The sequence below is a fragment of the Meleagris gallopavo genome, chromosome 5, assembly GCF_000146605.3.
Source record: "Meleagris gallopavo isolate NT-WF06-2002-E0010 breed Aviagen turkey brand Nicholas breeding stock chromosome 5, Turkey_5.1, whole genome shotgun sequence".
In the NCBI taxonomy this organism is placed as follows: domain Eukaryota; kingdom Metazoa; phylum Chordata; class Aves; order Galliformes; family Phasianidae; genus Meleagris; species Meleagris gallopavo.
This window is the reverse complement of record NC_015015.2, coordinates 52,624,451-52,648,695: the sequence shown is the minus strand read 5'-3', so window position 1 is coordinate 52,648,695 and position 24,245 is coordinate 52,624,451. Positions and strand designations below refer to the sequence as shown.

The following is a 24,245-nucleotide window of genomic DNA, read 5'->3' as shown; positions in this document are numbered from 1 at the left end:
TTAAGTTGATCACAGCAAACTCTCAGCAGGGCTCATTGGTTGTTCCCAGCCAGATATCAAACACCCTGGAAGTAGAAACAGATTTTGGCTCCTGAGCCCACTGCTTTGGTGCAACACCCAACCTACCTCCAGTCAAAGCAATAGTGGGGAAAGGGACAACAAAACAGATTATACTGACTACTTCAGCTAGTAGAAATTAAGAGCAGCCTCTCTGGCATCCTCATACCAAGTCCATCCCTTTCACCAGTCCAGTTCTGGTTATTCATCCTTGGGTGCTTATACTGCTAAGAAGTCCTGAGCCACATCTTAATCCCTCTAGTCAGTGATAGATAACAAGAACACTGCAGCCAGTTTCCTAAATAAATGGGAAATGTGCTTCAAGAGCATCTAATATCCCAACTTTTCATTTCATTGCATCTCACTCCATTTACTCATGCTTGGTAGCCAAAACATAGGGAGAGAATACATCTTTTTTGCACCGTTAAGATAGACAACACTTGGTGCTTTCTCACTCAGGACGATCACTGAGCTTGTCCCTCAATTCTATAGGCAGCCAGACACAAAACATAGGATCTCACCCCATTTTCTGAAGGTCAGGACAATATTCACACAGAAGGATGCTGGAGCAGGGTCTCTCTACCTCTCCAGACAGTGAGTACTCACACTTTCTCTCTCCTTTTTCAGATTGGAGCACAATGCTACCTGGAGTGCTCAGCCCTTACACAGAAAGGCCTTAAGACTGTCTTTGATGAAGCAATCCTGACCATTTTCCACCCCAAGAAGAAGAAGAAGCACTGTGCAAAGTGCCATAGATGCTGCACCATTGTATGAAGTCACTTGGAAAGAAAAGTGAGATGAGTTCAATGAAAACAAGCAGGTTAGAAAGGCAATGAAGGTCATACGCAACTGAAAAGGGGAACATGACCAGAAAGGGGTCCTTTTTACCCAAATAGGAGCCCTCCATTCTGTGAAACCTCCAAGCTATATCACAATAGGCCAACTGTTGTCTGTCTGCATTCCAAAACCTTCAGAGTTTTATGCAGCCTGTTCCCACCACTGCAGACTGTGCTGGGCCAGCAGAAACAAGGATGCCTGCTCCTGCTTGATTCTTCTTCACCTTAGGAATAATAAGAAGGCACTCTGTGGACAAAAAAAAAAAAAATAAAATAAAATAAAAATAAAAAATAAAAAATAAAGGGATAAAAGAAACAGAACAAACTCCATTTGTGGCCTTAAGGAAGAATTGATCAAAATGAAAAATTTGCAGTACTTAGGAATTTAATCTGAACGGACTGAAAGAACACGGAGATCTGTAGAAATCTACTATGTAAGATGTACACTATAGGTAGGATGTACTTTTGAACTACTTTTCTTTTATAAAATTCATTATTTCAGGATATACTTCTGTTTGTTCAATCTGCATGGAAGCAAAGGTGGAACGATTCCAGTTTGTCTTCACTTAATGGTGAAACTTCACAGCGTCAGTATGTTGCTGCACCCAAGCTATCAAAACAGATCAACATTTACCTCCAGACTTAAGGAATGTTCAAAAACAAAAAAAATGCAAGTAACTCTATTTGTACAAGGGAATATTCAGGCTGAGCCATGTTTCTGTAAGCTGGGAAAGGAAGAACAGAGTTGTAGTGTTTGTTTACTGATATTCTGCCACCAAATATTGCCCTGGACATGAAATACCAGCTTGGAAAAAGTGCCTTTCCAAACTGAGAACATGAAAGAGACACATTGCCATGGCAACTGAAAAATTACCTTATAGATCAGCTGGATTTCTACATCCCACCCAGCAGACAAAAATAGCAAGAGCCAAAAAGCCAAAGGTCACATCAATCTCAAGTACTTTAAGATGATCCAAGTGCCTTATGATTTTTTTAGAGTATCTCGTGTAAAAACCTTATCAAAGCAGAATTATAATCATCATGATTTACTGTGGTCCCCCTCCTCTCATTCATTATTTTGCTTCGCTCCCACTCTTCCACAGCCTCATTGCGGTAAGTGCTGTTTAAGTTGCAGTTCTCAGCAGTGGACTTTCCCAAGATGGGCTGCAGCCCTATGCACAGGGCTGGGAAGACCTCAAGGGAGCACAAGTTGCCCATAAGCTCCCTGTGCTGCTGGAAAAATTGTGCCTTTCCACTAAAGCTTCTCCGGGAAGCCTGTACTTTTGCACCTCACAGCAACACTGATGCTCAGAGGTGAGCTCAAAGGGCATCTGCCTTTAGGAACAATGGCACTGCCATGAGATTGTCTTGTGGATTTCATTCCCCGAGCAGAAAATCATCATGGCAGAAAATACAGAGACCTCCAATATAACTCCTTGCAAAAGCAGCATCTCTATCCAGCATTTTGAAAACTGCTCGAACTGAGCAGCAAACAGAAGAGAACAATCATGATGCAGTGCCCCATCCTTTACCCATGGAAAAATGGAAAATGACAGACCCAAGTTCATTCGAGCACAAATTTTATTTACCACGGACACAGACAGAAGCCAGATCAGACACAAAACATTCCCAATAGATATCAATCAAAACTGGCCAAACTTGAGGTCAGTGCTACTCACCTCCTCTTGTGCTGCATGCAAGCATGGACGACAGCTAAAATTATGCTAATCAATAGCTATACAAGAGAGGCTTCTTTACTGCTGGCAATCATTGTGCATATCTTCTATCATGTTCCAGAGAAATGGACTCACTGACACAACACAGCTCAGAGCGAGGACAGAGCTGAGCCTGGTGAAGGAGCTCATGTCGTGCCATAGAGGCTGTGCTGCTGTCCCAGCACTGAGCATTCACACAGCAGGGACATCAGTAATCAGCTGATCTGAGAGGTGTAACACGGTGTTAGAAGAGCATGAGGAAAACTAGGAGTGGCCAAAAGTCCACTGAAAAATAAAAGAAGGGTTTCAACAGAGAAAATAATGAGAGCTTCACTGTGCTGCTGTTTGCTTCAGTGGAAATAAAACAGGATGATGGCTTTGTGATTTAGGCTGCTGTAAAGCATTAGCCTATATGCAACTCTGGTTAAAGTAAGTGAAGTCTGCTGTAGCTGAAGTGCAATGGAAACACTCAGTTTGGAGCTGCCAATTATTCTCAGAGCTTCACAAAACAACAATTCAGACTGACAGCTGAGCTTATCATAAAACAATGAGCACAGTGGAAAGTGCAATATAGCATTCCCAGCATGTGTCAGAGAAAGCCACAATAACCAAATATGATATTTTTGCCTGGTATAAGGGGTGCCTATTAATTCTGATGGGATGGGACAGACATATAAAATCATATAGGAAGTTGTACCATTAATGTAATTGCAGTGGTTTAAGGAAAAATAACTTACAAAAACCCATATTACAGAATCACAGAATTGTAGGCATTGGAAGGGACCTCCAGAGATCAAGTCCAACCCCCCTGCCAAAGCAGGCAAATATGGTGATGAAGAAGCTAAAATGCTACTATGCTGGTTTATTAAATTGTAGCACCCTGCACAAATTGTTGCATAGCACTGAAAGCAGATATATGGAAAAAATATTACGACTAACCAGGGTTTTGTTTGTATTTACAAAGTCTAGCACATCAAGTTTGCAAAACAGTTTTCAAGTTTTTCAAGCTAATTGAGACCAAAATTTGTCATTTGTGAGCTGAAAGAGTGGGTGAGTGGTCGCAATCCACACACTGTATTCCATATCTTTTTTTCCTCTTCCAACAAAAATAACTGATTTTTTTTAAAAAAAGATGTGGCTAATGCAGGTCTCATAAACGTCAGTCCTGTGTGGGGTTATATGCACACATTCATCCTCACAATGTGGCATTTTTCAAGGATCTGCCATGTTACACCATGGTCTTGGAGAGGAAGGAATAGCACAGGCCAGTAGGCTCCAGAAAGGTGCTGTAGGCAGATGTAAGCAGACTCACTGACTATCTGGCAAGTCATACCTAATGCCTTCCCTACAAACCAACAGATGGTACGTGAACAGGCAGCAAAGCTTATTTTCAAAAATATCAAAACACCAGGCACAGTGCAAGCACATGCGTAAGGCAACAGAGAGAAATTTCAAGTTATTTTCAAGCACCATTAGTAACAAGAAAAGAAAATCGATATGTGACTGCCAGCTGAACAGAGATAGTTTTTTTCACTGATAGATGAACTGGAAATCAAATCTGGACTTCAAAGGAATGCAGGCAGGATAGTCATAAAGGCTATGAACCATCCCAGGAACCTATCTAGCATGTCGTTTTAATGCAACCTATGTCAAAGCCCTTCCTGACAGCTGCCTTTGCTAACAGGCTGATAACATTTCATCACAGCTCAACAGAAATCTGCTAGATCTGAGAAAATGCATCTTCTTTGGTCTCTTCTGAAGTTCTATCAGGAGTTGTTAACTTGAATTTCTCTGACAAAGAAGAATGTGGAAACAAGGCTCCAACCCCAGCAAGGAGCAATTTGTTCCACCAGGCCTAAGTGCCACGATCTTGTGTCCTCCAGGAGAGGTGGAGAGCAGCTCTCAGTCTGAGCTCCCCCAACTGTCCTGGGTGCAATACTGACTGTCACAGAGATGTGTAGCTCATGAAGAGCAACCAATTTCATCAGTACAAGAAATAAAAAGCTTACTATAGAATCATAAAATCATGAAGATTGGAAAAGAGCACTAAGATCATCTAGTCTAACCATCAACTCATCACCAATCTTTTACATTTTGTGCCACTTTGAATTAGGCCCAATTAGTGCCAAAGGCATGATGAGGATCATTCTCTCAACTTACAATAGAGCTGGCACTCATCTTCTACTTCAGCACACTGGAAGTGACACAAAGGATTAGTATAGCTGAGAAAGGAAGTTCCTTTTGCTAAGTGGGAATTACAGAATTCACACTGCGTCCAGCAGCACCATTGCAACAATAATTCAGCAGCTGTCATTGATATTTCACACATTTCTCCCCTTTTAAAGCACTGCTTGCTTCAGCTCAAAACAAACACAGCTATCAAGATCTCACCCAAGATACTGTCTCAAGACTCCAGAGACCCAATTTTAGAGCCTTTACAGGAGCTTGGAAAAGGTTGTAGAAGTTCTTACAAACAATTTCTACCATTGTCCCCTATCATCATACCCAGTATTGTATACAGCAAGCAACACAGTGGCCAATTACACACAGTGTGTATGTCTAGAAGATGTATTTTCACCATGTGAGCTGGCATTTCCATCAATAAACGTCCTTCTAGTCAAATAGGAAAGATGCCCATTTGCTCACATAGCTTACTAGTAGTCCATGACCTTTTCTTCAGCTTTTTTTTCCCCCCAGTGGCACAGCAAATACCTCCCGACTCACCGTACCAAAACCCATCTGGATTAAAAATAAATTGCAATGGCATCAAGCTGCCTCGAGGCAGGCTGGTCTGAACCACAAGCACAAACGGAGAAAGCACATTTGCCTTTTCCACCAAAGCAACACAACATATGCTCCTATTAGCCCAGGGACCATCTGTTCTCTGAGCAGGTTGAATGCAGGAATCTGGCTGCACATGCATTGCTCCCCGTATTTTCTTTCTTTGCCTGAAAAGCAGGTGCAATTTGTTTTATCTTGTTTAAAACATATAATCTATAAATAACAGAACATTTTTTGAGTCTGCATCTGTACAGGAGCGGAGGGGTATTTGCTGTGACAGGAGGTGAGCATGGACCAACCTCTGTCAGATAAATTCCAGATACATTTGTGCTCTAAGTAAAAGTGGAGATAACTCAGCTAGAAATGCCTGTTTTTCTCTTGGTGAATAGAGACCCTGTGAGGGCAGGAAAAAGCCTCCCAACAATTTCGGTATTGGGTGGTGATCTCAGCTCTGTTCACCTAATGAAACAAAGCACAAATAGAAACATCTTTGAATCAAAAAGTTTGGATAAAAAATATTGATTAGGAGGAATGAATGCGACAGAAGAACGGCATCTTCTTTTCTGCTCTATTGGAGAGCTGCAAAATCAGGACCCAGAGCCACACCATGATGAAATTTCACTTTAAGATGTTAAGGGAATGCCCATAACTAGGATTTCTTTTTAATTATTATTATTATTTTCATTCTACTTTCTTTTCTTCAGTTAAAGCTTTCAGAAATCTGTGAGCAAGAATATATTTTTCCTGGGTAGTTCCAGGATCCCCAGCCTCAAATTAGAGTCAAAAACTCTTTGCAAGAGCCAAATCAGCTCACAAGACCATCTATCACAGAGCAACAAGCAAAAACTCATATGAATTGCTGTCAATGGTGAAAAATCCCTTCGCCTTTGAAAATACTATTAACAGAAATAACACTGAGCATGATTTCCCTGTCCTTCCAGAACCATAATGCGGTGTTTGGCTGCTTCTTCCAACTCCAATTTCACGATGGGAGTTTCAAAGATGCAGTGTTCTGGCTTCATTTCAATTCTCATGAGGACAGTGGAAGATTTCAGCGGGCTCCACATATGACAAATGTGGAAAGCATTTGAGTCTCTTTGTATTTCCTCTTTTTCTTCTGCCCTTTTTTTTTTTTTTGTTGACTGACGAAGACTTGAGCACACCGATATACTGAACCAGGTCCAAGAATCTTTTGTACCTCTTGGCTGCTGTTTGCTTACTCTCTAAAGAAATTAGGCATGGGGAGACTTTGCTGATCTGATCTTTAGCTCAAGCTTTGGAGATGAGATTTGTAACTCTCATTTTCAACCATCACTGAGGCTGAAGGTGAAAATGATTACATTAACAGGATAGTAAAAGAAAACAGGTTTCTTCGCTGAGTTTGACACTGCACGCATTGCTGTCATTAAATTTCATTTCATCCCAGTGGAATGGTAGCATTCAGGATGCCAGATTGAATTTTGGATTGGTTTTGTCGATGATCAGTTTGAGCTCTCCCTGATGTCATCGCTGGCAAATTTTGACTTTGATCTGAGGTTAATGAATTCACAGCAAACTATTGCCACAAGTCTGCAGCTTTCAGATCTTCCAGCACAACAGTTATTTGTACTGATAGAAATTTTTGTCCTGGTAGAAACTGTTATCTGATATCTGCCAAAGTAGTTTGGGTGTAAGCCATATCTCTAGTGACTGTCACACCAACTCTCCCAACACACTTGCCCAAAGGAGGCAGCTGCTCTACCAGCATTACCAAACTGGCAGGACATGGAACTGTCCTGCCAATATGGAGTAAATGAGCCCAAACTTTTGACAATCTTGTAAATATTAATTCATGAACAAGCACTAACCTAAAGATGCCTAGCCTAATTTACTCATGAGCAAAAGTGACCTTAGGAAGCGAGGCCAGGTTGTCAGGTGAAAGGCACAAAACACCTGCCCTCGTCCTTGTGGCATCACCCATGGACAGGTCTTGGAGGTACCCTTGTGGAGTCACACTGGGATGGGACCCATGGAGTTCAGCAGCACCTTGTGACTGGGAGAGCTTCCAAGAGGAAGGGTGCAGTGTGGAGGAGCAGGGAGACAGACCTGGACTGTCCTTAAGTGCAAGGATAACTGAATCCAGTTGAATCTGTTATGATGTTGATGCACTTGTACAGGCATTTCACTGCAAAGAGATTCCCTGCTTCCCTGAGAACGTTTATTTTCTTTCCTTTTCCGTAACACCTCAGCAATAGTTAGAGTACCAGTGCAACAATTTATTCACACTGAGTTTGATTGTGAAGCAAATGCAATGACTTCAGACCAAATCAGGACCTAACACAGCACCCATCAGCTGTTAACGTATTAAGAAAAAGTTATTTACTTGATGTGAGCAATAGAATTTCTCTCCTACAAGTTGCTATGTGCAATATCTCTGGAGTATAGGGGTGGTAAAACCAAAGAACAAATACTGGAAAGCTATGTTTGACTTCTGAGTGATGTTAAGCCTTTTCAAAGATGAACCAAATCTTCAAAATTCAACTCAAAGCAATAAAATTTCAAACCAGGGAAAATCATCTTTCCAGGAATTGTTTTGCATATTTTAAAAACAATGTAAACTGTATTAGTTTCCTATTTACAGCACGATTCTGTACTCTTTAGCTTATCCTCTTTTAAACATGTAATTATTGTATATTGTAACTGCACATTAATATCCTCTACTGTACATAGTTTATTTTAACAAAATAAATGTATTACTAAGTATTTTGACAGCATCATTTGAAGAAGGTGTGCTGCTCTACCTATTGTCCCAGAAGCTTATCAGACAGGAAAACACACCCTGACACATACAATTGCTTTTGCATGGTCCTGGAACCACCTGTAGCTTCCAGTCTCCCCTCAAACAATGCAAAACTTCTAACAGGAGGTGACACTGGTGATACAGAGCTTTGAGAGGTCTCAGGCACATCCCTGGAAAGGAAATCCAAGGAAACTGCTCCTTAACCAAACTCTCTATGGAAAGGAAGGTGGAGAAGTGGGGACTTAATGTCGTTGGTTTGTGGCTTTTCCAGATGTTACTTTTTATTCTCCTTTAGATAAAAAGTTCTTGGCATTATTGTTTGTGGCCTCCACCGAAATACCACAGCACCAACAAATTTTTTTTTTCTCCCCTGAGTGAATATTTAAAGTGTTTCAGAGAGAAGCCAGTGTGTTGTGGCCCTGTTGACAGATGAGGTCTCTTGGTAAAGCAGCTAGGAGATGCATTAACCCAAGTGTTGGAAGCTTCGAGAGGAGGTTGTAACCATCTAACAAACCCAACATGTGGACAACAAAACCTTCAAACAAAACCATAGCAGTGGCATTGAAGATGATGAGCTGCCTAACACTTGGCTCAGATGTGAGACAAGACAGGACAGGGAGAGGCAAGAAAGAAAGGACAGTGGTTAGAGGGCTGAAGAAATTACATGAGGAAAGATAGTCCTTAAAGGCAGCACTGGAATGAATATGACTAGCTCCTCTTTTCCCAAAACTCAACACAAAATATCAAGGAGGGGAGGAGAAGAAGGGAGATGCTGTCTTCATTACTCAGCTTTTCATTTCCACACCAGAAACTATTCCATCAGCCAGCTAGTCGAGTCTTCAAATTGAGACCATAGCCACCACCATTCCTGAACAGTACCCCCACCTCTGACTGGACTAAAGCAAGTTGCATAGTACAAGGGGAAATGGCCTCAAGTTGCACTAGGGGAGGTTTAGGTTGGATATCAGGGAACACTTCTTTACAGAAAGGGTTGTTAAGCACTGAAATAGGCTCCTCAGGGAGGTGTTTGAGTCACCATCCCAAACCAAAAACCGTTTGGATGTGGTGCTCAGGGACATGATTTAGCAGAGGGTTGTTAGAGTTAGGGTAGTACGGTTAGGTTGTGGTTGGACTCAATGATCTTTAAGGTCTTTTCCAACCCGAGTGATTCTATGATTCTATGAAAGCACTGCGTGACTGCAACTATTGCTGTTCACATTGGAAGAGGGACACAAATCCAAGAAGCAGAGTGCAGACAGGACAAGAGAGACACAGCCTTCTCCAAAATGCACTGGGGGGAGAAAAATGGCTGTCACTCCCATTGTCCAGAAGGGAAACTGAGGCACAGATAAACCCGCTGGTTTGCCCCTGCTCACCTGGTGTGTTGATGGCAGCACCGAGATCCAAGTTGTATAGTCATGCTTTTCCCATATTTGCACCTTCTCCTTTCTCAGCAAGTAGCTGCAACCACCTTCCTTCTTTTGTTGCAGCAGTATTTCAAGCTGGGAATGGTTCAACACTCAGGAATTCTGTCTGGCCTCTCTGCAAGTACCATTCTCACAGGGACATCAAGTTCCCTTCTACACGTAGGGCATGATTTCTTTCTCTTGTTTCTAGGTGGTGGAAGTCATGACAGATCAAATCTTTCAAGTGGTCTTTGTGGCAGTTTACGAAGATTTCTGCCTGGTGCTGGTGGTCGGTGTCCAGGTGAAGGGAACAATCAGTGATTCCAAGTATCAAAATTGGAGAAAATTTACCACAATGAAGACCTACTAGCATAAGACCTAAAAAAAAAGCCTGAGATTTGCAATGACCAGCAGCAAGAATCAAGAGAAGCTGTAAAATGTCCCATTCCTGGATGGGCCAGGTTGGATGGGGGCCCTGAGTAGCCCGATGTGGTGAGAGGTGTCCCTGCTCATGGCAGAGAGTTGGAACTGGATGGTATGTAAGGTTCCTTCCAACTCAAGCCATTCTCTGACTCTATCACTGTATTAAAAGATGTACATTCACAGTAAATCCACAGCATCTCTATTCACTTTTGCTCTTCTCCTTAAAAGACCATCCAGAAGTGTTAGCTGAGATTCAGTCAATACATTCTTCCCACACCTCCCCTTCCGCCTCCCAAGTCTGGATGCTGCTACATCAATCAAAACCTTCCTTCACATCGTGCAGTGTTTTCTTCCAAACACTTGCTTAAGGTTTCTACTGCCTCATCATATCAGGGTACAGCCTGTATTTCTCGCTTGTTGCAATGGAAGGAAGTTGTCACTTTGGAATCCCATTTCTAATCCCAAGATTATGGCACAGCCAGACTCTGTAAGAGAAATCCAGCAAAGGAAATGACTTTGCATTAGGATCGAGGAGATGTTTTGCAGGTGTTCACAGCTCTGGCAAAGAGTTTGTAGGAGCTTGCATATATTCTGTGTGAGAAAGCTTTATGCATCAATAAAGAAGGACACATTGATTTAAATTGCATCCATAATACAATTTGGGGGTTTTATTAAGGACATAAAATAATTTGTAGGTTTTCCATAATAGCTGTGATGCTGCTTAGAACAATAACAAGATTAGAGAGATGCAATTTGAAAGAAAACAGAAGGACTTTTTTAAGGCAGTTAAACTCACCATCACCAGAAAACTGCTCCTGCTGCTGTTTGACATAGAATTCACAACTACTGAAGGCAGATGATAAAATGTTCTCCTTTCTACTCAGGCACAGGGCAGCTTTCAGAGTTCCACCGACAAAACATGACAGCAACTAATACATTGTAGATCAGATTAAAAACAAAAAGATCTGTCTCAAGGAGGATAAGGCACTTGGGGAAGTTTCAGGCACACAACTGTGGGAATAGAGGAACTGCATCCAGAAGACACTTAATCAGAGCGGAAGGCAGGTGCTGACATTCTCTCAGCAGCAGTTCTTTGCTAATGGCTATCTGAGTTGTCTTTGTTTGTAAGCTCCTGTGACTCTCTTGCACTTGGCCAAATTTTGATGTTTTCACATCATTTCCTATTTTGTTCAGGGGGGAGAAATGAGAGATGAACATGGATCTGTCCACCTCCAGGTGGGAGTTGGAGGACTAAGGCACTTACACAGCTGTGTTCACCAGAGGGGGGATGCTGCAGCAGCTCCCATGCATCCCCCAGTCTATAAACAGTGGTTCTGAAGGTGGTGGTGTGGACCAGCCTTTGGCATGTCTGCTGCCTTCCCTGCCCTGGGCCTGTCCCACCTGTGCTGGCTGCATTATTTGCTATCAGACAACTCCTCAGCCCTCCCGTGAGCACTTCTGGCTGCCCTCTGTGCATCTCCTGAGAAGCAAGTCCCTGTGTGGCTGAGCAGTGCAGGGAAGTGTGGGAAACACCCCTCATAGCCCCCTCTTTCCCAGTACCTTGGCCAAGGCTTGCTGAAACTGAACCACAAGGACTACATTTTGGCTTGGTCCCTCTAACTCTGGAAATTGTCAGGAGAGGACTTTAGGGTTGTGCAGAGCCTCTCTGGTTTTACACGAAGCCAATTCTTCTTCTGGATAGTCCTGGACAAAAGCATTACACATTTAATGTGCTTCTTTCTGTTTTTTAAGAAGTCATCTCCTGTAAGGCAAGATTTTTTCAGCAGAAGTGCTCCAATTAAGCAAATTACTGAAATACGCACTTAACTGTAAGTCCACGGATATTAATCAAGTACTTGGCTGAGTAAGGGCTTAGGGTGTACTCACCCTAATTTCAAGGTGGTGATTTGATACCCATTTCCATTTTATTGCCTGTACAGCCTTTCCTTTGACAGATATTTTTGACAGATCTCAGCATAAGAAGAGCAGAAGGGGCAAGAGGGGGAAATGGTAACTCTTACATTACTGGGAAGGTACTAAAACTAAAAAGAATAAAGGCTGTTCTACTGGCTGTAATGCCTTTATGGCCTGTTTCCAACCCCTCTGTAACTATCTAGTCCATGTGCCCTTTGTGCATGAAGAAAGGTCCCACACTACGTAAAGCCTGGAAGGAAGGGAAACAGCATCAATTTTTCTTCCATAGGATTTGCTATTGTAAGGCTGTGTTCTACATTTCTACAGAAAGGGAAGAGGAAACTAAACCTCATCTGCCTGAAAAGCTGATGATTAGGAGCATTAGATGGTGAGACCAAATTCTGGGCTGACTCACACCCTCTGAGACAGCAGAGGTGTAGAGCCAGGGAGGAACTTGACCTGGGAAAGAAGAGCTCAGGCAGTCTCACACTCAGTGGTGGCCGTAGAGCAGAAGTCACAGTTGCAGCGTATGGCGACTGGGTAGGTGTAGAAGGGATCCACACCAGGGGCACACTTGGGCAGCATCACTGTCACCAGCTTGGTCTCATTGTAGGTGCAGACACGGTGGTAAGATTCAATGTAAGGCGGCTGCAGTATTGGCCTCTGTGGGTGAGAAATGAGGGTATCAGGCAAGATGCAAGACAAACATCAGGGTCCCTGGTTTTCTCAAGAGGAATAAACAGCAAAGCCACTGGATCAAGATGGAAGAGGCCATGGAAATAGCAGCAGTCAGGCTGCACATCCTGCAAAGCCCAGCAGATATATGCCATGGGGAATCTACCTGGCACTGCAGGCAGCACTGAGACCTGCAGTTTTTCATAAGATGAACAGCTGGGCCAGAAACCTCAACCAACAAAAAAAGACAGTAGCCTGAAGGCCCTAAACGCCAAACTCCCACATGGAACTACAGTGGCATGGACTTTGCTGAAAAGTGATGTTTTCCACAACGGAAACACCCGTTTTCCAAAGACTCCAAAGACAGGACTGGAGGGAGCCCACTACAATCCTCTCCCTCACACAGATGGGAAACAGCCTGAAGTAAAACAGCCTGGAGACACTTAAGCATTTTCTTTCTTTCTGTCTATGCTGTGTGAAGAGTCTGCCCCAGGAACAGAGAATGATGGCACGGAAAAGAACAGATGCCATGTTTCAGCAAGAAGATATCCAGACATCCTCCCTCTTACCGGCTCCTCCATCCAAGCACACCATGAGGCTCTGTAGAAGCTGTTGAGCTACAGCCAGATGCATTCAGCTTAACTACATCCCTGTGGTATTTCACTCTGCAGTCATTAGAACTTCCCTGAATAAATTAAACTGGGTTTGGCCCCTTGAGCCGTTCAGTGACAGAAAGGCCATAGGAGTCAGCAACTTGCTCTCTGAAGTGTGTGCAGATTCGTGCTCTCTTTCTGCCCTTCTACACCCCCAAAGCATAGCTACTTCATATTGAACTGTGATTTAAAACAAGACCAAATTAGAAACAGACATTATCTTTGGCATCTGTTGTTTTGGAACAAAATATATTACCCCCCAACCAAGAGCTCCACCTTAATCTCAAAGGAATTTTCTTCCAGTAAAGTAATAAAGGCCTCCTCTCCTTAAGTGTTTGAGCTTTAAGAGGCTTTCAAATTGCATAATAAAAGTATTACGTAAGCACTTCATTAATATCATCACGATGCGCATCCCCTTTGAGACAGCGCAAGGAGGGAGGGAACCAATCGCAGCAAAGTGCTGCAGTGGGATCGCAGAGCAGCACACGGTCCTTGGCTATCTCACTGCTCAATGCTTTTTTCTTCGGGAAAGACTCAGACTCTCACCTCCCAGGTCTCGCAGCGTCCCCAGCACGCATCCGTGGTGATCCGCAGCGCCTTGCAGCCAGGCTTCTTGGCCAGGAAGGTGAACTCGCGCACGGCGCAGCCGACAAAGGTGCGCAGGTCGATAGCAGAGGTGCCCATGCCTCCATGGCCAGCCGGCAGCAGGAGGAGCAGAGCACCCAGGGTCACACAGGGGAGCTTCATTCTGAGGCAGAAGGGAGAGGAGGGTTGGGAGAGTCAAGATGGTGGCACGATGCAGGGGCCAAGAAGCCCAAGTGCGTGGAGTCAGCCCAAGAGCTGCGATGCCCCTTCTTCCCCTTGGGCACAATGTTCCCCATCTTCACTCAGCTCAAGAGAAGATAGAAGATGAGGGGTCACCTGCTGCCAGAAGGGAAAAGTCTTATTGCAGCAGCCTGAATGCAATGGCCATTGAAATCTCCGAATTGCAAGCTTATCAGGCAGCAAATGCCTTCCTATCAGTTAGGCTGCCCTAAACTTGCACCAGACCAGAAGGTGGAGATGGGTATTGGTTGCCCTCTCACTGCACATATACAGAAAGGTCAGCACCTCCTAAAAGCAGTATTGGTGCTGTCAATACCAGCACCCCAGCACTCATCAGGTGCTGGGTCATTAATGCAGCCCTTCTTTTCCCTTCCTGCACTCACCACCACCAGTCAAGATCTAACTCCACCAAGCCAGTGAGCAGGGCTGGTTGGACAGGGATGAATGTGGCAATGTGACCAGAAGAGGCCTTCCAAACAGCCACCATCAGTCAAATCCCTCTGACACTTGCTGCCTTTCAACCTCAACCTTTGATGAAGAAACAATCAGTCTCTCTGGAAAATTGTCAAAAAGAGAAAGAAATGGAATGTACCTCAAGCTGTAAGCCATCACATCCACTTTATACCTCATATACTTGCCTTGCATTTAAATCCACCTAGAAACCCCAGACTTGACATTTAACTTAAAGGGAGACGTTTGCCTACTGAATATGATTCACAGCCCTGCGCAAAGGATAGATTTCAGATTACAGAGCTTAGACTTTTTATCTTGTGTCTCTATGCTCCTGTTATAATACATGATTTAAATTAGCTAACCTGGAATACTAGATCAGTATATGGTCGTGGTGTTTGCCACAGTGAACCCTTCATATATGTGGCTACGCATGCACTGTAGTCTTGTAGATGTTTAAATGAGTAAATGTTGACCTATAAGTTTGAACAGTTAAAGAAGAAAGCTAAATTTCTTTATTTTTAATAGAGACATTTAAGAGCAAAGAGACAACCTTCCAAAGAAATTGAACACTTATTCTTCACCACCTTAGCAAAAACCTGCTGCTTTATTCATGAGCCAGAGTTGTGACACAGAGCAAACACAGAAGCACACTCACCCAACTTGTTGGTGTCAGATCTCCTTCCGCAGCTTTAAATTGCAGATGGTGTTTCAGGATGTCAGAGTGAGCAGCAAGAGATCTGCACAGCAATTTTTGTCAGGTTCGTGCTGACTAGATCTCCTTTGCAGCTGCTATGGGGCTGCTTAATTGCACAGATTTATAGAAAGGGTCTTGTCAATCAAGGCAAGACAGAGGCAGATCCGTACATGAACGACCCAAGGCATCAAAGTCATTGACTGTGAAGCAAGCTGATCCTTTCCAATAGTGATTAGCTTGAAGCATATTGTTTCATAACACCAAATCTGAAACAAAAGGACTATCCTGGTGAGTGACATCTGCTAATAAAGTAATGATTGTGCACTGGGGCAAATGTGATCTTCATTTCCACAGCAGATATGCAGTACCTTTGCAAAGAGATTGTAGGCTGCTTCCTGAAATAACCATTACCCTCTTATTTAACAAATACTGAGTAAACAGCCTGAAGGAAACCTTGGCAAATATTTGTGCAAACAAAATTCTGAATTTTTGTCAACAGCATAACACCTTTCTTACTTGACTGCTCTGTACAAGCAAGGGCAACAGATGGGGGAGAACAAGAACCTGTCACACAGGTAAGCAACCCTGAGCAAAGGAAATGTGAAAACTTCATCCACTAACTGCACCATGCCAATACAAGTTCCAGCTACTTACAGGATAGAAGGAAGCTGAGGAGCCTTGTAGGAGGAAACACCTGCCAGTCAGTGAGATTCTTAAACACGAGTGAGAGAAATGCTGCCATAAACTCCCACTGCAGCCTCAGAAAGTCAGACTCCCCTTCTCACTACTGGACAATGATTTCCCTGTTCTGGATGCTTTAGCAGCCAAGCTCATCATCAAGAGGCCAAGTGTCAATGGTGCTGCTGATACAGACAGCCACAGCAACACAACCCGAAACTGAGAAGAGAAAATGGCAGAAAATGGTTTAGATCAACTCCATCCTATGATGTTTGAGAGAAATGAAATAAAACACTATCTGTTGGTGTTGTAGAATCATAGAAAGGTTTGGGTTGGAAAGGACCTCAACCATCAGCTAGTTCCAAACCCCCTGCCACAGGCAGGGCTGCCAGCCACCAAATCAGACACCAGATCAGGTTGCCCAGGGTCCCATCCAAGCTGGCCTTGAATGCCTACCAAACGTATACTTCTGCTGGGTTGCATTCCAGCCTTCTGTAGTTTGACCTGGAAACAGCAACACAGCATTGAGTCAATGTGACAGTGAAGCACACAGGAGCAAACAAGGTATGTTGCATAGATGTTCTCGCTGTTTCAGGGTGAATAACCCATGGTTTGGGGTCCTGGTTTCACTTCTAAAGTCAATAGCATAAATTTGGAGTAATAGCAGGACTCAAATTCAGACTAACACCTTGTGGAACCCACAGAATTCTTGCTTTCCTTTACTTTTCAGCTTGAAACAGCCACTGCTTGACTGTTTTTCTTGCTGGCATGTGGCCCTGCTATTTCCCTGATCAGTAAATTACACTTGGTTGCATGCAAACACACTGATTTGTATATAGCTTATTATTTGCTCCTGAGATTTACCATTTCTCTCTAAATTAGGAAATGGTGACTGGAAGAAATGGAGGAAGAAAATAATTCTGTTGTCTGCAGACTCAGACTGACCTCAGGACATTCTGTATAGCCAAGAGCCACTGTCTCTTCTTTAGAGATGACACATGGCAGCAGAGCCTAGATTAGATTCTCAGTTCAGATAAAACTAACAGGACATGCTGTTGCCAGCACCAGCACAACACCATCTTAACTCTTCACCTACTTTCATGCTTCCCTTCCCCAAAGTTACTCCAGGTTCAAGTAAAGACCCATTAGGTAAGATGCTGAAGGAGGAGTATGGAATAGAGGAATTGCAATGGATTCCATTGATCTCACCATCAGCCACGTCCTGGTACCTTTCCTCTTACTGAAACCAACTGATCTAAAACTGTTAGCAATTTTCCACCAAAAAAATCCTATAATTTTCTGCTTGTTTCTTTGACATCACAGACCAAAACTAAAGCTATTATAAAACAAACCTTTATAAACTTTCTTACTAGCAGAGAAACCAGGTAAAAGTGAAAATATTGGCCAAAATTTTCCTTCCTTTGATTCCAAAAATGTGCCAGCAAAAATCATCCCAAGATTACAGCCAGGCACAGGAAATACATGCCAGATGGCAGGTCAACCAGCTTTGACAGATTCTCCTTCTCCTATGGATTAGGAAAACAGGGGCTGGACTTCTGCTCTGTGTAATCCATTTTGGATTCACTGACTTCTGCTGAAATTCTGTTCCTGTCTTCACTTGTACTGAAAAACCTTGTGATGTGAAATGAGAGACAAATTGCAAGCTGATCCTGCTCACTTCTCTCCTGAAAGTCCTGTCTATTTATGGGACAGATGATTTCTGAAGGATTTGCACCACATCTCATGAAAACCATGAAGGCTGGCTTTTTTCCAGGTAATATTTTGTTGGCTTTTCTTTTTTTTAAGGCAAATTAACAGATACTCCATCTACACGTACACTTGGCCTTCAGTGTACAATAGAAATTTAAAAGCTGCATATTTTTATTTTCCCCATCTGGTTCAAATTTATTTGAAATAAAGGGTGACACGCAGATACAACTTCTAACTATCAGTGTGTCCAACATTTAGCTTCCCCTTCCTTTTTTGAAACAGGACACAGAAAGAGATCGACTAGAGGAGGACCTGTGTTGAAGATGATGCATCCACTCATCCATTCAGGCTTGTGTAGCTTTTCCTCTGAATTCTGGGCAGGCAGAGCACAGAAATCAAATATGCTGCTGAAGGTGTCAGGGTTATCAGCACTAGTAGCTTGCAGCTTTGTCTGCTCATCATTCAAGATCAGATGAATCTCAGAGGCTTTGCAAAAGAGCTGCTGGGGAAGCATGAAGCAAACTTACACACTGTGTAACATCAGGGGTTATGAAGAGTAGGAGTACTGTGTCCAGTTCTGGGCTCCCCAGTACAAAAAAGACAGGGATCTCTTGGAAAGAGTCCAGCGGAGGGCCACAAAGATGGTGAAGGGCCTGGAGCATCTCCCCTATGAAGAAAGGCTAAGTGAACTGGGTCTGTTTAGCCTTGAGAAAAGAAGACTGAGAGGGGACCTGATCCAGGTTTATAAATATCTGAGGTGTGGCAGCCATAGTGGTGAGGCCAGTCTCTTTTCAGTGGTACATGGAGACAGGACGAGGGGAAATGGACATAAGCTGCAGCACAGGAAGTTTCGCACGAATGTGCGTAAGAACTTCTTCACAGTGAGGTGACGGAGCACTGGAACAGGCTGCCCAGGGAGGTTGTGGAGTCTCCTTCTCTGGAGATATTCAAGTCTCGCCTGGACGCCTACCTGTGCGACCTGGTGTAGGGAACCTGCTTTGGCAGGGGGTTGGTCTCGATGATCTCTAGAGGTCCCTTCCAACCCCTACGATTCTGTGATTCTGTGAAGTACGTGTGGCCTTAATTCAACCATTTCCCAGCTAAACCTGGGACTCACAGTGACTCTGCTGGCTCCTGACTGGTTTTGCCAGCAGGGAGGATGCCTTGCTCCTGACCTGGCCCTTCACTGACGTGTAGTTAGCAGAGGTGCCAGCATAGAGCCCAGTGCACAGCCTGTGCCCACCAAGAAGCTTTCTGGAAAACAGCCTTTCTTGTTCAAAAGACTTTGGGGCTCTCAGCCTGAAACATAGGCATTACCACAGCTACAAGAGTGCTTGGACATGTGTAGGCTGTTCACTGCCTTTTGGATGAGACTTCCTGCTCAGTCTTTCCCTCCTCACTCTCCCATGTACACAATAACAGGTGCTATTCAATTCAACACCACATGATGATCCAAAACTACAAATTATCCAAACAGATTAACATTAACACTCTAATTCTCATCCATGCAGGGACTATTTAATCCCATCCCTGTCCCTCAGCAATGATCCCCACAACTTCAAACATGCCCTAATGTATTTTCCTTAGTACTGAATATCTGTAAGGATTCTTTTTACTTTGTCTGGACACAAGATACTTCAGGTACTATGAGCAATCAGCCTGTATCCTAATTAATTACAAATTCAGACAGAGAAATAAATAGCAAGGGGAGAAAAGGTGAGAGCTCATACATAAGCAAAGTAACACTGACAATAACTGTTCGTATTTTGTGTAACATTGGTAGTAAGTTAAAAAAAACAACAACTCATCAACACTATTCTAACAAAACAGAAAAAAGGTTTTCCAATGACTGCTTGTCATATTAGATGTCAAACTTGTGGTTTCAGGTTGAAAACATTAGTATTTTTCAACCTACAGAAATATCTAGGTTGTGAGCCAAATTTCTTGGTCTTTCTATCAGAAATAAACTTTCTCACTAAATTTTGTGGGATGGATACATTGTGGGGAAAAAAAAAAACAACAACCAAATTAATCAGCATCTTGTGGATATCAATAACATCGCTGAGTTTGGAGGAGGAACAGAAAACTAGACCTGGTGGAGGTCTTATAAATGCTCTTCCTGAGATGCCTTGCATGTGAAGAAATAGAGAACATGGAGGTGAGAAGATGTCAAGATGCTGTGTAATATCACCATATAAACAGGCTGAAGGAAGCAGGCTGCAGAAATAGGCAGGGAGATAAAGAATATAGAGTTAACTGACTAAAAGTTTAAGTGGATTCAGCCATGAGAAAGGAGATGAGATGTTACTTAATGAGACAGTCCAAGGGGAGCAATAATGTTAAGCAGTCGCACAAGGCACTGCAGGAGCCATGTGGAGGCTGATGGGCCAAGAAGAAACTGTTTGCCATTCAGGCAAGCCAAGCCAATGCCTAGATAGGAGATCCTAATACACTGGAGATCACACAAACGAATTTACACAAAGAAAGAAGTTGTAAAGTATGCAGTCAACACAAGCATATGAAACAAGGAAGGGTTAAGGATGGCTCTCACCAACATCAGGAAGGATGGCTGTGGATTCAGAAGTAACAGAGCAAGAAAAACAGACAGAGAAACAAGGTGGTTGGGCCAAGTTCGCAGGAACAGGCATCCAAGAAAGGTTAGAATTCTAGTTAGAATGGAGTGAATTAGGAAGCCAGGGCTATGAAAAGGAGATGAAGCCACATATGGCCAATGTAATTTGGTGAACTCACTGAAAAAAAGTTATGACCAGACTCACTTTTCCCTCACCAGATAAAGAAGCTTTATCTGATGTTAGATTTGCCTCAGTAAGTTGTTTGCTCTTTACTGGGAGTTCTGAAAAACAAACAAACAAACAAACAAACAAAAAAACACCTTTATGTCCCAAGAACAGTACTGTGGATGAGTGTATGAACATCCTCCCAGCTGCTGCATGCGTGTCCTGGAACGTCACTTTCTGTCATCTGCTACATTTGTAAAGAATGTGATGAAATGATCTGCAAAAGGACTAACAAAATACGTTTAACTTTGAAAGGGCATCACTGATCTGTACATTAAAATCAAAAGAAGCAAGTAAAGCGCAGGAATACTGACCCAACAGTGAAAGGACGGTTACAATTTAAAACTAAAAATTAAAAAAGTGATGAAGAAGTTCAGTTTGCCTGATGTCTGTCCCAGGCCAGGCCAGGCAAATACTGATTAAGGTCCCTCTTAATGAAGACTGAAAGGGTAGCAGTATCAGGAGTGCTGGCTGGCTGGAAAAAAGAACTCATATCTGGAATGGATGAGGAGGAAAGTAAAGCTACAGTCCCAAGCCCAGGCTATGGAACTCTTTAGTCGTAGTCCTCAGGAGAGTAAGGCGGCTCTTTCCTTTAGGCTAGCCTGTCCTCGCTCCGAAAAAAATGCATTTCTCAAGCAAAACTCCTCATAAAAAGGAATAAAACACCCCTAATTTGGGGAAAAATGACACTGGCATACCAGGAAGAACAAATGCATGATATAATTACAGCCTGGAAAAAAAATACTTCAGAGGAAAAAGAAGAGTTAATTTAAGACAAACACACACACACACAAAGTCAAAAATGGGATCTGAAAACAATAGCCATCACAAATATGCTTACAATTGACCATGACTGACTAGCACGCACTGCAATAATGTGAAAACATGTCTAATTAACTCCAAAATCATCCTCAATACAGAGTTGTGCAGACTTCCCAGGAGAACACAGACTTCTGCTTGGCACAAAGTCCTTGAGTAATTCCCTGGTTCCTGCCAAGTTTTGAGGTCTTTTGACATCTCTAAGGCAAGGCAATACGTGGGTGAATGCAAAAATAAATGGCAGCCTGTAAGTGACAGCTTCCAAGATTAGCATTCCTCTCAGTTCAACATTTCACCTTGTCTCAGGGGAAACTCAACGAGGTAAAATGCCTGAGCAACCTGAGCAACACCTGCAGAACTGGGGCCAGAATAGGAAAAGTAAGCATTGATATAAACAAGCAGTGACATATTGGTAGAGTTCATGGGGAAAAACAAAAAAGAACAACAACAAAAGCATTAACTGATCTTAAAACATTAATCACAAAAAGGGGTCATTCTTCGATCACCAAAACACTGCATCTGCATTTCTGTGGATGCGTGCATCAAAACTGACACACGTTCCCTGATGTTGGGTAGAGGTTGCAACAGCAGTGCTCAGTAACGTGGATCCAACCACACAACCTGTATCCAAAGGATTCATAATCCCCGAACAATAATAGGCACTATAAGTACAAGAGCATATAAGCACTATAATAAAATTACTATTATTCTGTCAAATTTGCTATTAACAGCCAAAAGGCTTGATGGAAATAATAACTGAGGTGGATGAAATGTTGGACTGTTCCACAAAAAACCCAGCTTTTATTTTTTTAAGAGAACCTGAGCAGAAACGTAGCAGAACAGTAGTTATTTACTCTGAGATGACAGCACTATGTTTCACTTTTTTATTTTTCAGAATCCAAAATGGAAAATTTAAACATGCAGCACTTCACTCCCGTGCTTTTTTTTTTTTTGCCTTTATCAAAGCTGTACTGAATAAATGACTTTGAACATCACACACTTCAACGTGTTCCTCAGTTCTCACAACTGCTTTTGAAAGTGTGCAAATAGAATCATGGAACAGAATCATAGAATCATTAGGGTTGGAAAAAACAGAATCACAGAATGGCCTGGGTTGGAAGGAACCTCGAGGATCATGAATCTCCAACCCCCCCACCACAGGCAGGGCCACCAACCTCCACATTTAATACTGACAGACCTGGCAGCCCAGGGCCCCATCCAATCTGGCCTTGAGAACCTCTAAGATCATCTAGTCCAACTGTCCACCTACCACCAGTACTGCTCACTAAACCATATTTCTCAGTGCCACAATCTTTAACCTGTCCTCAGCACATTTTCTTACCTGTTTACGGTAAGAAAATGTCTAGGCTGTTTAGGGCCATGATTCTGATTACACACAGTCCCTTGCAAATGAAGAATTCAAATCCAATGGAGTTGGCTGAACAGTAATATGGGTGAGAGCTGGGTGCTCTAATTCACATCAGGTAATTGACTGGAGATTTGCTCTCAGTCCACTGCAATGTGAAAAAAAATCTCCAATAAATGTAGATGCAATGTAAGTTATATGTGACTGCAACAAGGGATTTAACTCAAATCACTTCTGCATTCCATAGCTTTTCTCTAATGGTCTTCTGAAATAAGACTTAAGGCTTTTATGACAGACTAGTGGGCAATGACATAACTCCATTAATCCTCTTATCTGGGCTCAGAAAGATGAAACTTCTTAGAAAAAAACTACAGAAGTTCAAAGATAAATAAATTATCTTAATTCATTATTTTTCCCATTGTTCATGTCTTGCTCACTGGAAAGAAAGACACCTCATTTCGACACGCATCACCACCAGTGCTAATGCTCTGCAACACTGCTTTGGTGATGAGTGAAGCCTACAAATTACACAAAGCTGGAAGTGAAGTCTCCTAAAACAAAGCTACTGTCTCTTCCTGTGAATCCTTTTAGAATAAGTTCATGGAACTACTGAACTAATCAAAATCCAGTCAGGAAAACAAATACGACGAGAGTCCCAGACCCTAAGAGGCACTTGGCCAAATCTAAGCTTGTTACAGCCGAGACCCAGACAGTAACCTGCAAGAAGTATCAGCAGCAGACAGAACCAAATCCTCCGGCCTGAACTCTTTTCACCCTCTGGGGAAATGTGAAGCTCTGTCAACAACACTCTGGAGTTCTCAGACTATTTCCAGTCTGAGTTCATCACCCTGCTCCCAGTGAGTTTAACAGGCTCCTCGTGTGCTGCCATCCTATGTCACAGAACCAGCATGGCTCAGAAGAACAGGACGATACAGAAAAATAGGCTTCATCAGGGCTGAGTAACAAACCCTAAGGCCTTACAGAGACAACATAGGTTTGCCCAAAGGGTTGTCAGCAAGTGAAAAATTAACCAGACAGAAGCATGAGAAGATGCCTCCTTTCAGCCATTAGCATAACTCTGCAAGTATCTTATGGCACTCATCCCATGTTCTTCCTGCAGAGATCTCTGTTGTCATTCTGCTGCAGTGCAGCTGGAGATAGACAAGCAAGTTCTTTGTGGAAGAAGAACATGCAGGCCATACCAAGAATGTATTTAGCACTCCATTTTTTCTGCTTTTTGTTCTTTTACCACTATCATAAAACCATCTTGAATATCATCTCTTAGTCACAATCCATCTCAAAATCACCCTAGTAAGCCAAGCAAACAACAGGCACACTACTGCATGGCAATTTGTCCCTGCTACCACACATGCCATAAAATGCCAACACCAGCACAGAATGAACAAATGTCCTGTCCATGAAGGCGGTTCATACATAAAGGGCTTTCTAAAACACAGCTCTGCTCCATCCTGAAAGGGAACAGCTCTCTATCATTGCAAGCATATCCTTCATTATCACTTGTAACTTACTTACAAATTCAGGAATTATAACTTACTAAAAACTGTTGATATTGACTTGACATGGGAGTTCAGGTAGGAGCCAATCACTTTCTGCATAGAAACTAATTGACACAGATTAACAGAAAGAGAACAACAAATTCAAT

The 24,245-nt window shown here is 42.8% G+C and overlaps 2 protein-coding genes across 3 annotated transcripts in view; one reads left to right on the top strand and one right to left on the bottom strand.

The window, feature by feature from the left end:
- The window catches only part of RHOJ (ras homolog family member J), a 51,701-nt gene extending 43,559 nt beyond the window's left edge, over positions 1-8,142 (top strand). For both annotated transcript variants that reach the window (XM_019615948.2, XM_010712031.3), the window contains one exon: positions 685-8,142. In XM_019615948.2, the coding sequence (XP_019471493.1) occupies positions 685-831 (147 nt within the window). In that variant the 3' untranslated portion in view covers positions 832-8,142. The remainder of the gene's footprint in view (positions 1-684) is intronic.
- A 1,164-nt stretch (positions 8,143-9,306) lies between these two features.
- Positions 9,307-14,250, bottom strand: GPHB5 (glycoprotein hormone subunit beta 5). Its single transcript, XM_003206780.3, has 2 exons — positions 13,786-14,250; positions 9,307-12,574 (listed from the first exon to the last, which is right to left on the bottom strand). Exons 1-2 carry the CDS (start codon positions 13,984-13,986, stop codon positions 12,386-12,388), a joined length of 390 nt encoding a protein of 129 aa, XP_003206828.1. The 5' UTR covers positions 13,987-14,250; the 3' UTR covers positions 9,307-12,385.
- Positions 14,251-24,245: the final 9,995 nt, after the last annotated feature.

Coding starts and splice junctions, on each gene's coding strand:
- GPHB5 (XM_003206780.3), bottom strand. CDS start 13,986: ATGAAGCTCCCCTGTGTGACCCTGGGTGCTCTGCTCCTCCTGCTGCCG. Junction 12,575..13,785: donor GACGCTGCGAGACCTGGGAG/GTGAGAGTCTGA, acceptor TCTCACCCACAG/AGGCCAATACTGCAGCCGCC.